This window comes from Pituophis catenifer, unplaced genomic scaffold (genome assembly GCF_029215685.1).
Source record: "Pituophis catenifer annectens isolate HBS135680 unplaced genomic scaffold, rPitCat1.0.hap2 SCAF_3, whole genome shotgun sequence".
NCBI lineage: Eukaryota > Metazoa > Chordata > Lepidosauria > Squamata > Colubridae > Pituophis > Pituophis catenifer.
In genome coordinates, this window is record NW_027256883.1 from 37549117 (window position 1) to 37562934 (window position 13818).

A 13818-nucleotide genomic window follows, 5' to 3' on the forward strand; every position below is an offset into this window, starting at 1 on the left:
GAGACCCTCTACCATTTCAGACAGGTGGCTGTCCAGGCTCTTTTTAAAAACCTCCAATGATGAAGCACTCACAACTTCTGAAGGCAAGCTGTCCCACTGGTTAATTGTCTTCATTGTTAAGAAGTTTGTCCTTAGATCTAGGTTGTTTCTCTCCTTGATTAGTTTCCATCCATTGTTTCTCCCTCCCTCCCTTTTGCACAAGCTTGGTGCGTTCATTGTTGGAGTACCACTCTCACCATCGCCAGTTAGCGTAACCAATGCTGGGAATGATGGAGTTACAGTCCATTCGAAGATGCTCATTACTTTGAATTAATTTATGGAAAGTATCCAACCGGCAAGAACTCCTATTCCGAACTCCTGTTCGTTCTCTCTCTCTCTCTCTCACACACACACACACACACACACACACCCCTCTCAAAAGAAGAAATCCCAGTCCCACCCTCTGCTCCTCCCTCCCAGTTCCAAACCTCGTCCGTCGGAGTAGCTGCTCCGTTTTCCACGCAAGAGGAAAATCTCTCGGGATTCGGCGGCGGCGGCAGCAGCTATGAAACTTCCCCAGCCGGTGCTTTCTTTCCTATCCTTTGGGCTGCTCCTCGTCCAGCAGCGGGCTGAGATGCCCGGACGAAATTACCTTTACGACAACCGCTATGCTGGGTAAATCTGCTTTAATTTATCACTCACATTTGTTAACTGGTGTTTAAACCAAGTTCTTGCTTATTAGAGACAACATGTCCTTATTGCTATATTTATTATCGGGATAAGTATAATTGAATACAATAGTATTGGGCTTTTTAATGAAATAATGTTATCCTTTAGTATTACTTTTTTGGCACAACATGGTCTCTCCTCCTGGGATTTAGGAAACTTTTTAAAATCTGGCTGCTCTAGTAGGACTAATGAAACAAAGGAGCCTCGACGTGTAAGAGGAAGTGTACAGGGATGGTTGCATTTGTTAATAGTATTTACAGATAATGGGTGTGTAAGGTGTTCAGAGTCAATGTCCATTAGTGTGACATGCAAGCCCAGGAAAAGAAATAAATGAATAAATAATAAAATAATGAGCAAGCAGAATTGTGTTTGTGGGACTATATTAACCCAGACTTGGAGAGGTAGTTGTACATTTTAGTGTGGTAAAAAGAAATATTTTTTTTGAATAATTTCTAGCCTAGTCAGAGTAATCATTAGCATTTTTATTCAAAGGTGAGCTCCCTTAAAAGTATGCGAAATTCACTACATTGTGATATGAATTATGGCAAAGGAAGGCTTGGACGCTGATGATGATATTGATCAGAATGTATTACTTAATTTTCCTTATGTTTATTTTGATTTTTTTAAATTTTGGTGTTTTATTTATTGTCCATCATTTTCTGATTGATTGCCATATTTTGCCATTTTTCACAGCCCTTTTTAATCCTTTTGGCTTTTCAGCTGTCTTCATATAGCTTAGTTTTGTGCAGTGCAGTTCTGTTAATCATGGGAACAGAATGGCCTGAACCTTTAATGGACAAAACAGAAACTAAAGGGACTGAAATCTAACTGAAAAAGGGTTCTTTTATGTCCACACCCCAATTATCTATATAAACCAGCTCAGGGGCTGTTAAACTAATTGAATTCTAAATACTCTGGGCAGCGTACAACAAAATGTGAAATTGTTAAAATTATAACCTGTTAGACAATTCAAAATGGGAAGTAAGAAATGTATAGGTATACAATGAAATGTAACTTTACTTCAATAAAAATAACGTATTTGTTATATATTTTACACAGAATGGTAAAATAGATAAATTCAATAATTTGTCCATTAGATTATGTTAGCTACAGACATCACTCCTTTTTTCAAATTTTCATTTAATCTAGTGGAGTTCAAATTTTAGTATTATAAATCTCAGACCAAGTCTCTTTGAATATTTTGCATGCGTATAGTGGTGTTCAATATAGCTGACAAGCAACAGCGTCATACATGGGTTGTAATGTGACATGAGTTGGTAATCCTTTTTTGATCTGAAATGGACTCTGATTAATAGAAACCACAAAGCTCTCTAGTATGAGAGCATGTAAGGGAAAAGGCATACCTGTATAGCATATCTGCAGTTCATTGTCTAGTATGGGTTGTAGTTTATTAATAATAAATAAATAATAATAAAAGGAGCCTGGATAGCTCAACAGACAGAGCTCTGTAATTTAACACCAGCTGTCTGCAATTAAAATAAGATCGAATCTCGCCAGGCTCAAGGTTGACTCAGCCTTCCATCCTTTCTAAGGTAGGTAAATTGAGCACCCAGTTTGTGGGGCAATAAGCTGACTTTGTATAAATATACAAAAGTATGAAGGCTATTGCTTAGCACATTGTAAGCTGCCCTGAGTCTCCGGAGAAGGGCGGCATATAAATCAAATTTTTTTTAAAAAAATGCATTTGAGCAGCTTATCAAGTGTAAAATGGCCGTTATGTTACTGAAATTGTTTTTAGGGGTTATTGCTTTACATTTCCTTTTTAGATACACATGAAAGCCTTCCTCAACCTGGCTTCAGCAGGTAGCAGTCAAGCCAAGGGCTATGCTGAAGAGAGAGTTCCGGTGAATCAGAGCAAAGGAACACATCAAAGTGTACAGCACAGCTGAAAGATTCTTGTATTAGGGAAAAGCTCAGTGCAAATAAGTATGCTAGCAGCTGACACAAGGCTGGATTTCCTGGTCCTACCTCTCTTGTGCCAAAATGAGCTGATCTAGTTAATCCAGGTTAGCATAAATGCTTCATAATAAATAATACATGCGAGAAGAAAGCATTTCCATTGCTCAGTCTGTTTCAGAACTACTCAACATGTGCTGAAATTCAATGCTAGTATTTGCCTTTGATCAAGCTTGCTGGGAATTATAGTAGTTGAAGATCAACCCATCTGGAGCATACCAGGTTAAGAAAGTTTAATATAGATTAAAGAATTTTATTTCTGTTTCAGGGTTACATCATTTTAGTATTTTATTTTCTTGCTATTGTAGGAAGTTAGCACCCACTCCTTTCCTAGAGGAATGAAATATTTTGGGAAATATTAAAAAGGCAGAATATTATGTTTCCCTGTATGAGAAATGGAGAAACATGTTTTAAAAGACAAGCAGCTTCCTGACCCCCCCCCCCCCCACACACCTTTGTTAATGGGCCATAATCTGCAACACAATAGGGCCCATCTAGGACAGAAACTCACCACATGGCACCTGGGAAGATTACATCAGCCAGCAAGGCTAGCTAAGACTCCCACCCCCTGGGAGTCTGACAACCAATCAGGAAACTCTTTTGGGGCCCCGGGAAGTTCAAAGCCACAGAGAGCATAAAACCCGGGGACTTGCTGTATCTCAGCCCTTTTCTGTTCAGGAACTCAAACCATGTGATCCTGTCCACCATTAAACCATCTTTCCAAGCAGTCTCCATGTTTCCAGTGTCTTTTTCCCCACTTGGAGCAGAACCCAGAAGGATATTTCTTCCAACACTATAATAGTATCCTATTTAGAATTTCATTTTAATATTATTTTATAGGCATAAGGTGATACGGATTATACCAGAGAACGACCAAATGGCAGAGACGTTGAAGATTCTTTCTCAACAACTTAAAGTGAGTGTGTCCTTTGCATTGCTGTGTACTGTATCATAAGAAGTGTAGCGCTTTCTGCCTATATAAATCAAATGATCTAAAATGAGATTTTCATCAGGGATGGTTGTGGATCTGCAAACATTACAGAAGTATAACTCCCAACAGCAGTAACCAGCATGACTGCTGATGAAGGATACTGGCAGATATAGTTTGCAAACATTTGCAAGACTACAAGTTCTCAATATATGGTGTAAAGGATTACTATGATATATGCCACCAAAAGCTGAAGGATCTTGAATTCTTATGGTTCTGGTTAACCAATTATAATATTTAACTAGTTGAAAGAGCTGATGGAAACAAGCAACCTTTGATTAAAAGGAATCCGTAGAAAATTATCTTAGATTATTTGTCCTGTTTACCCTGGTACTATTCTAATTAGATTGCTCTAATCTAGGAACCATGGCCAAGTCTTCACATTATTTAAAGCATAATTCTTTTGATGCAAAACACTATTAAAACTACCATTGAGCTTTGATCTCTCCAGATTATTATTTTTTTTTACTGCATGGTGCAAAGCACTTGCTATAGGACATTTTGCAAACAGACAATTTGGCCCTGAAGAATTGCTGTGTTTACTTGAGTACTAAATGGTTGCCATATTTTTGAACTATTTATATTGTGACGTGACAAGCCACCCTCAAACTGTATTTGAGCAACTTTCTTTATGAGTAGTACCTATATGTAGTCATATCATAATCTAGCTACTTTTCTAGCAGAATATTTTGTGAAAAATTATCATCCTCAGTGGAAGACATACTTTTTTGCAAAGAGCTGTATTGGAACAAGAGTTGTTAGAATTAAACCAGCAATGCAAACACACCTGGAGTTTGCTAAGTGGGAAAGTCTGATGTGCTAAGATTAAAAACACCCTTGAAAGCTAAAACAAATCCATGTTTAACCCAGGACTGGGTTAAAATAATTCAAATTTGGATTGGGTTTTTTTCCATTGAAAATGAAAATACAAGCCCTAATACTCTAAATATGTGTATTTCTCAATGTGCAGAAAACCTCAACAAATTGTTTACTAATGATTCAGCAATAATCTCTGCTATTTATTGAAAATTTTAAGAGGATATTCTCTTCGATCTCTTAATATCAGGGGTGTTTCCAATCTATACTGAACAAATGTGAATTACAGGTTGGTTGCTGCACTACAGGTGGACCTGTGGCAACCAAGCAGCCTGTCTCTCATCTCCAAGGGTGCAGTTACAGATCTACATCTGTCAAGAAATAGTTCACAGATTCTTCAGTTCTCCTTAGAGCAAGCAAACATCCAATATACGTAAGCATGGATTTTAGTGGCAGAAAGTCTTTTGTATTACATTTTAAAATCTTCTTCCTAAGTTTTATTAGAAGCAATAATCAATACACTAGCATGTCCTTGTAATTAAATAATTTGAGAGTATCCTTTAAGTGCTATTTGAAGAGAAGTCGGAAAGAGTTCCTGTGATAAACATCCAATTATAGAGTCTTCTTTATATTGTAGACTAGTGTCTCCTTAGTGCAGGGGCCTCCTTTTGTTTGTTAAAAAAGCAGTAATTGTCACTAGTACAGGCATATTGTAACTTTGAGTATCAACATGTTTTTAAATTATGTGCTTGAATGTACATTTATTATGGTGCACAATGCCAGCCAACACCTGTCACATTATAACAATTAGTGGCGCGGCTTAACAAGCACTTATCAAATTTCTCTCTTAGATGGAAAGGTTAAGGATTTGTCTGTCAAGGAAATTATAATGGGTAAATAAATCTTACTTTATTCAGAAAGCTGACATACAGGTTCGTAACTTTTCCATACTGTACTTTTCTTGACATTATATATTCAATCTTTCTAAAGGTCTCATGGCTAAAAGAATCACCTTTGAACACATGAAATTGGCAAGATTTTAGCAAAACCTGAGCATAGCAGCTAATTCCGGGGTGCTTAAAGTATTCCTGACACACTGCTGGCACTTCTTTCTTGACAACAAGCGCCAGCAGGTTTTTGTATTAAGAAAATGAAATGTTTAAAAAATGAAACTTGTCATCTGCAAACCAAGGAGGCTAGCTGAGGGATTGACTTCCCAGTATGAACCTGTCCAGTTACTTGGCTGATGAAGATAACAGGAGTAGCAATAGCAATAGCACTTAGACTTATATACTGCTTCATAGTGCTTTACAGCCCTCTCTAAGCAGTTTACAGAGTCAGCATATTGCCCCCGACAATCTGGGTCCTCATTTTACCCACCTCAGAAGAATGGAAGGCTGAGTCAACCTTGAGCAGGTCAGATTTGAACTGCCAAACTGCAGGGCTGCACTCTAACCACTGCGCCACCTCGGCTTTATAACTATAGAAGGATTCAAGAAAGGGTTATGAATCCCTGTTTAAGTTTTTTTGGGGGGAAATAAATTGGCAAACAGCCTTCCCAAGCAACCCAGGTAATCTTTAAATTTCAAAAGTACTCATTGTTTTCAGCAGCAGTGCCTTGAGGGCATTTGCACCTCCTCAGCTTTTAGCTACTTATTGGGAGAATAAATTACCCATATTCCTTTAGGTAAATACTGTAGTTATTACAAATGAAGGCGAATATACATGTCCCAAGATAATGTTGCAGGATCTAATCTGGATCGGCCACCGGGACCAGAGTTTTAAAAACTCTGGTCCTGGTGACCAACCCAGATTGGATTCTGCAGTGTAGTTATTGTTTCATTTGAGCATGTATTTTATTACCATTCATAGATGAAGAAAATATCCTTTAAATGCTGGTTAATTAGTTTTTATTTGTTTCTTCAATCAATTAAACCACATTTCTCTGTTGTTGTTGTTGTTTTGTTTTTTGGGTTTGTCTTTTTCAATTTATTGCTGCATTCCAATACACAATATTTGCTTTACAACATGCTACATTTATGTTCTTACAGTCAATTTTCCTGGGTTTATTAAATGTCATAAATAGTCTGTACAGTGTTAAAATGTTTACTTTAGCTATATATTGTAACTTTCAATTCTTTTGTATTATACCATGCATTTATTTAAAGTGTTCTTTCCTTTTTTGTTTTCTGTTTGATAGAGTCCTCATATCTGATTTGCAAAAAACTATAGAAAAACAAAGTGATTCAAAGCCACCCAGGAATCGTAGATCATTGCCAGAATATAGTTATGAAATATATCATTCCCTGGAAGAAGTATGTATTATATATTTTTGCACTCTTGTGTTTTTATTCTTATATAAGAAAAACCCAGGGAAATAGCAAAATAACATTTTTCTTTGCTTCCTTAACAAAAATTAATCTTTGATATAAGATTTTAAAATTTATATATTGGAAAGCCTAGTAAGAGACAGAAAATGAGAACTTTTATTTTCTGTTATGCTTATTGTATATAGTTATATTTATTTTATTCAGTGACAAAAGAAAATCATACATTTATGTATCTTTTTCTTTTCCCCGCCCAGATTCAAAATTGGATGTATTATCTGAACAAAACTCATTCTGAACTTATTTACATGTTCTCTATTGGCAAGTCATATGAGGGAAGACCACTTTTTGTGCTAAAGGTAAATTTTGACAAAACATTATTGGTGCAATGAGGTAGTATCAAGATAAATGAATAAGGAAATACTTATGGAAGCAAAATCTAACACTGTATATCTGCCCTATATCGGAAATCACAAGCTGAGGGCCCAGGGTGTCACTTACAATCCCTAAAAACCTTGAGTGAACAAAACTTGCCAATAGCGTATAATATTTTTAATGTATTAGAAGAGAAAAAAATTTAAATGCAGAAATAATTCATACTGACTCCACTTAAATAGACTCATCAAATTTTTGCTTATTCCAGTATTTTCCAATATGTAACCCCAGAAGGTGACTTAAAGGCCAGTTATGGTGCTCTGCTCAAAACATAGCAACTCCTATTATATATAAAAACACAGATTCATGTTATTTTTAAAGAAATGTTATCTATAAACAGTTGTTCACATTTGCTTGAAAATAAGAATCATAGACTTGGAAAAGACCTTGCAATCTAATCCTAGGAGTTCAAGAAGTTCTGAACCTTCTGAAGAGGTTGTAGAAAAAATGCTTTTAAAAGCCTCTGACGATCCAAGTTGAGTTGCCTGATCGGGAGAGGCGTTTAAAAGAAAAAAAGCCTCTGCCAATCAGGCAACTCAAGAGTCTTTTTAAAGCATTTTTTACAACCTCTTTACTGAAGAGGTTGTAGAAAAAATGGTTTTAAAAAAAATTGGCCACGCCCACCCAGTCACATTACCCCCCCAGCAAGCAATGCCCACGGAACCAGTAGTAACAAATTTTAGATTTCACCACTGAACTATTCCTTATAATTTGTGTCTTGGTATTTAATTTAGAATTATTATTATTATTATTATTATTATTATTATTATTATTATTATTATTATCATCATTCAAATTTCTATACCGCCCTTCTCCTTTCGGACTCAGGGCGGTGAACAGCCAAAATAAAACATTTATACATAAAGTGCGATTAAAAATAGATTTAAAATAATTAAATTTGGCCCATAGTTTAAAATTTATCAATTTAAAATCCATATCAAAATTTAAAATCAACCATAAAATCATAAAATCAAGAGAGACTGGCTAACTGAAAGAGATGCGTTTTTGATGAGAATGAGAATGTTCAGGATGTATACCAAAGGAGTTGCCTAAATGGTAACAAAACTTTGAGAAAGCTTATTAAATAAATGTCCCTAAATATACTCAAACCATGAGGGCGGTTCTTCAGCTGCAATGAACCCAGGTGGTGAGAACAGTCTCCAGAATTTGACTTGTGAAGAAGATATTTCCCCTGGACAGATATTTATCCCACTCTCCCACCCTTAGCAATGGTTATCCCTGGTATGGGATAATTAACTAAGAGGAAATGTGTGTGCATACAGGTAGTCCTTAGTTAATGAAAGCAACTGAGAATGGAATTTACATTATTAAGCAATGCTGTCATAAAATGTGATATCACATGACTGTATTACTTAGCAACAGCAGCCCCCAGCAGTCCTCATTGCTGTTGTTAACAGAATCACATTCATTAGCCAAGGACCCACCTTGATTTAAACCATTCCCAGCTTGGTCCTTTCCAGCCCTGAGCCTCAGAAAGACCTACTCCTCTTGAACTTCTCTCACCCACCTACCCGTTCCTCATCTCTGATCTTTCAACCATCCTGCATAGTAGTACTCTTCATCGGTCACCTCAGGCCACTAGATCCGCTGAGGACTTGCACCTCAATACCTGTGCCGTAGCTGGCCACCCCAGCACCACAGTGCAAAACCCAAGTGCCTCCATCTGAACTCCAGGGCCAGAACTCCAACCTGTGTACTGGCCCTGCTGCCCCAGCTGACCTTTGCCATCTATAAGGCAGAAGCTGGCTGCACCAAGCCTTTCTGATGCTACGTGCATGCTTCTTCAAATCTGGAGGGGAAAGCTGTCACTTATTAACTTACCAAGATCAAAGCAGAGATTTGCCAGTAACCTGAGCCAGGCTAGAGTAACTAATTTATTTATTAATGTCATGGAATGGAGCCTGTTAGCTTCCAGTTAGTGCTTATTAGGGAGGCACCACAGAAAAAATCCACTGAGGAAGAGAGAGCTTGTTTAAGCAATCTCTCCACTTAGCAAGAGAGAGGAAAACATATACAAAAAATACAGGTCAAATAGGTTAGTAATATAGTATGTTGTTCTCTTGGAACTATTGTGAAATGAAAGTACATATTTTTGTTAGATAATAAACTCATAAACCAAAGACATAAGAAACTACAGTAAGCTAAAGGGGACGTACTTCTTCTACTACAGTATTTCCACATTCTGTTTCTGTTCCACATTCACTAAGTTGCCGTCTGTCATTGGCAGAACACATCCACCCATAGTTTTCTTTTTCTCATCTTTGTGTTTTTACAATTGCAGCTAGGCAAAAGAACAAGAGTTTATAAGAAAGCTGTGTGGATTGACTGTGGAATTCATGCAAGAGAATGGATCAGTCCAGCTTTTTGCCAGTGGTTTGTGAAAGAAGTAAGGATAATTTTTTAAAAACTATCGTTATATTTTGAAATCAGAAAAGGTTCTGTCTATTATGCAAAGTATGTTATGAAAGCAGAGGTGAATTGTTATGATATTTAACTAGGTTTTATATATCTATATCTGTGATATTGCAACCTTCCAGGTGGTGAAAATGTTGTTAGCACCATAACTCTGCTGAATTTAAAGAGTCTTTGCTAAATAAGAATAAAATTGTGCAACCTATAGTTTCCCTGTCTTAATGACAACTATTGATAAATCTCTAATTTGACAAAGTATTGTTGACAAATTCACAGAGAATAAAGATAATAAAGAGCATAAAAATAATATCATATTGTTGTGCTGATGAAATGAGTTCCCAACTTCAGTCAAATAAATTTATAAGCTTAATTTTCTTTTGTGTAATTGCTTGGCCTGGGTTGGACAGTGCAGAGATTTGCAGCAGCATAAATCTCTCTGTTTATTAAGGATTTCATTTACTATATTTATATCCTATCTTTTCACAAAAATGAATAGATGTGATACAGGGTCTAACTACTGCAGAAACCTATTTTTGAAGCTAGGAAATTCTAGAAGGTATTATAATATAAATGAGAAGCTGCAAGGTGTTCTCTTGTGAAGTATGATATAAACATGTTTTAAAGGATTAGGAGCAATTGGGATTAAGAAGTATCTTTTGTTTTTTCTTATAATTATTTTTTTATTTAGAAGCATTCCATTACTTGAGGATAGTCTGCCTATGTTTTTTCTTAATATGTCTTGCATTTGGAAAGATAAAAGTTGTTGAGAACTAAGAAAAGCAGTGGCTTTGATATTGCATAGTTCAATATTATTGTTTACTCTCAATTATAAAGATTTCAAGAATTTTACAAAGATGTAAATATATTAGATATGGAGGAGATAGATAGATAGATAGATAGATAGATAGATAGATAGATAGATAGATAGATAGATAGATAGATGATATAGATATAGATATAGATATAGATATAGATATAGATATAGATATAGATATAGATAATATTTTCTTTGGAAAATAATTGACTATGGCCTATAAAAAAATCTCAAGCACTTAAGAAAAAATATTCTTTGAAGAAAATATAATACATAACTCATTTATGTTTTACCTGGATTCATTGTATTTCCATTTTGTACATTTTATGGTTTGTTTGTTATTTTAGTTAGTTAGTCATTTAGATCTTGTTCTTCTTTGACTAATGTGCCTAAATTCCTGCCAAGGAAGGTGGGTGCTGTTGTTCACTTTTTAGTCCTTTTCATGTGTTTAGTTTAGTATAAAGGAAATGGAGATACACATTTCTACTGTTGACTGGTGATCCTTATTTCAAAGTAACTGTAAACAATAGAGAAGGGCAGAGCCATACATATCCCCTTGACTTTCTTGATATAGACACATTATATGCTTATAGTATGTTAATTTATTATGCATAGTCTTCAAAATCAGGGTGCAGTACAATATTATCACCACCACAAGGAGGCATGCTAGTCATGTTTATCTATATAACTACAGATGCTTGCAGTGCCTTTGAGTGATAGCTTACTTAAATGAAATTTGGAGTTTGTGCAAGATACTAATTGGATGTCTGAAATAATGAGCCCAGATACTGTAACTAATAAGTACATTAAATTACATTATCTTCTATCAAGATAAGTGATTTGTTGGCTTCAAGGCAAGCATTGTTCTTTTAGCAACCTAAAAGAATAAAACTGTAAATTCTTAAAATAGTTCATTCCTGCTTTCATAACTCCTTAAAAATAGTTAATTCCTGCTTTTCACTGGATGAAGAATGTTGCAGTGTTAGTTTCTGAAACTGCAGAAACTACAATATTATACTATTACCATAAAATTATGGAAAGTTCAGAAAGTACCTTCACCAATTTAATCTTTTGAAATATGCTTGTTAATGCTGTCCAGAGTCACTTTTTGTGTGATGGGCAGCCATATAAATGTGATAAATAAATAAAACTCATATGGACAGAAATATAGCAGAGGTATACCTACTTTGCTGGAAGTCCATTGGTTGCCAAAAGCTCCCATATCCAAGTTGAAGTGCTGGTTATTATTCTTTAGCAATGATTCTTTATGACTTAGATCCTCATTCCATTTGGGACAGTCTGAGACAGATGCTGTTTGTCCAGTCTGTGCTGGATAAATGGGCAGATTGAGAATTCCTTCTGCATAAGAAGTGAAGGGGAAGGGAGATGGAAACAGGCCTTCTTGGTCTCCTCATTTTCGAATAACATATCCCTTTACAGTTATAATTTTATAAAGCAGTGAAGCCTATGGTTTTCTAACAGGCCTCAGGGTGAAGAGTGAAATTAGAAGTGTTATGTAAATAGGTTTGTTTGGCGGGAAGTTTGAATTAACTGACGCTCAGCTGATTGGCTGACCACCACAGCTGCAAGGTATATAAAGGGAGCTGGCTCCCCTGGTCAGTTGCTGGAGTCTCACCATATAATAAAGAGCTGTTGTCACGAACTACTCTGGCTTGCTGCGTCCTCATTCACCCCACATAACATTGGCGACGAGGATGGGATTTTGAGGCCAGAAGCAGAGGAGAGCTGAAGCCACACTCGAGAGAAAGAGCTGAAGCCACGTCCAGAGAAGGGACCAGAGACCGCAACCGAATCCAGCCAGGCGAGCGAGCGGAGCACAGGAGAATCCCCGAAACGATGTCTGCCTACACCCCGCCAGCGCCTTTCGACCCCAAGGAAGAGAAGTGGGGATCCTACATGTCTCGGTTCGAGTGGTTCATGGTGGCAAACGACATGCAAGGGCTACTGGACGTTCGGAAGAAAGCCCTGTTCCTGAGCCACTGCGGGCCAAGGGTCTTCGACACAGCCGAAGCATTGTCGGAGCCGAATTCGGTCCACAACATTTCCTGGTCAACGCTACAGACCCTGCTGAAAGACCACTATGCACCAACGCCATCGAAGTACGTCCAACGCTATGAGTTCCGGCAACGGCTGCAGCAGGAGGGCGAATCGATCAGCGAGTACGTCGCTGCCCTGCGTAAGGCCGCAACCCAATGTGAGTACCGAGACCTGGATGAGATGCTCCTAGAGCAACTAATTTGCGGAGTGAGAGATCGGCTCCAGAGAAGGCTGCTTGCGAAGTCAAACCTGACCCTACTCATTGCGCTAGACGAAGCCAGGGCGCAAGAGTCGTCAGCAAAGGCCGCCGAGAGATTAAAGAGCTCCCACCTAACCAAAACAACGCAGAAAACGGCGCCAGTGCATCGAGAGGCCGTAAGCACCGCGAGCGAGGGGGAGTCTGAAGAGGAGGTCTACCGCACCGAGCAGTCCCGCACAGCCCGGAGGGAGCCCAGAGACGGATGCGCCAGCTGCGGAGGGTCCCACTCACGACAAAACTGTAAGTTCAGGGATGCCGTTTGCCGTTCCTGCGAAAAGAGGGGCCACATCGCGAGGGTCTGCAGATCGAAGGCACACCAGAGCTACAGACCACGTGGCCAATCTGCCCAATCCGAGACGGCGCCACACCGAAGGTCCAACAGGGATGGCGGGAACCGGAAGGGCGTGAAATTCGAAGACGCTGGGGCCTACACCATACGCATCGCACAGACCTGCACCTCGCCCGGAGAGAAGACCTACACCACGGTCGAGATCGAGGGACGGGAGTGCCAGATGGAGATAGACACGGGATCACCAATATCCATCATGTCTTGGGAAAATCTGAAGAAAGTCATCCCCAGCGTACACAAGCGACAACTCCAGCCGCAGCGACGCAGACTGAAGGATTACCAAGGGAACCGCATACCCGTCGAAGGCAGAGGCGAGTTCCAAGTCCAGTACGGGGAGTTTACCGAGAAACTGCCCCTCACCATCGTCAGCGACAACCTCCCCAGCCTCCTGGGCATGGACTGGTTCAGGGCCCTAGGCATGGGATTCACCGGAGTAAGGAACGTTCGAAGCACCCTGAAGGAAGACCTGATGCAGGAATTCCAGGACGTGTTCGACGAAAGGCTTGGCAAGTATGTGGGGACCCCGATTTCGTTTAATCTAGACCCCAATATTGCACCCATCCGTTTAAAGCCTAGGCGGGTACCATTTGCCCTGAAGCCCAAAATAGACATTGAACTGGACAAATTAATCAAACAAGGGGTGCTCGTTCCAGT

General features: G+C 38.4%; 1 protein-coding gene across 1 annotated transcript in view; it reads left to right on the forward strand.

Moving 5' to 3' along the window:
* The first annotated feature begins 544 nt into the window (after positions 1 to 544).
* Positions 545 to 13818, forward strand: part of CPA6 (carboxypeptidase A6) — a 29152-nt gene continuing 15878 nt past the window's right edge. Inside the window, exons 1-6 of the mRNA XM_070942234.1 lie at positions 545 to 654; positions 3526 to 3601; positions 4798 to 4922; positions 6690 to 6804; positions 7074 to 7175; positions 9554 to 9658. Of these exons, the coding sequence (XP_070798335.1) occupies positions 545 to 654; positions 3526 to 3601; positions 4798 to 4922; positions 6690 to 6804; positions 7074 to 7175; positions 9554 to 9658 (633 nt within the window). The remainder of the gene's footprint in view (positions 655 to 3525; positions 3602 to 4797; positions 4923 to 6689; positions 6805 to 7073; positions 7176 to 9553; positions 9659 to 13818) is intronic.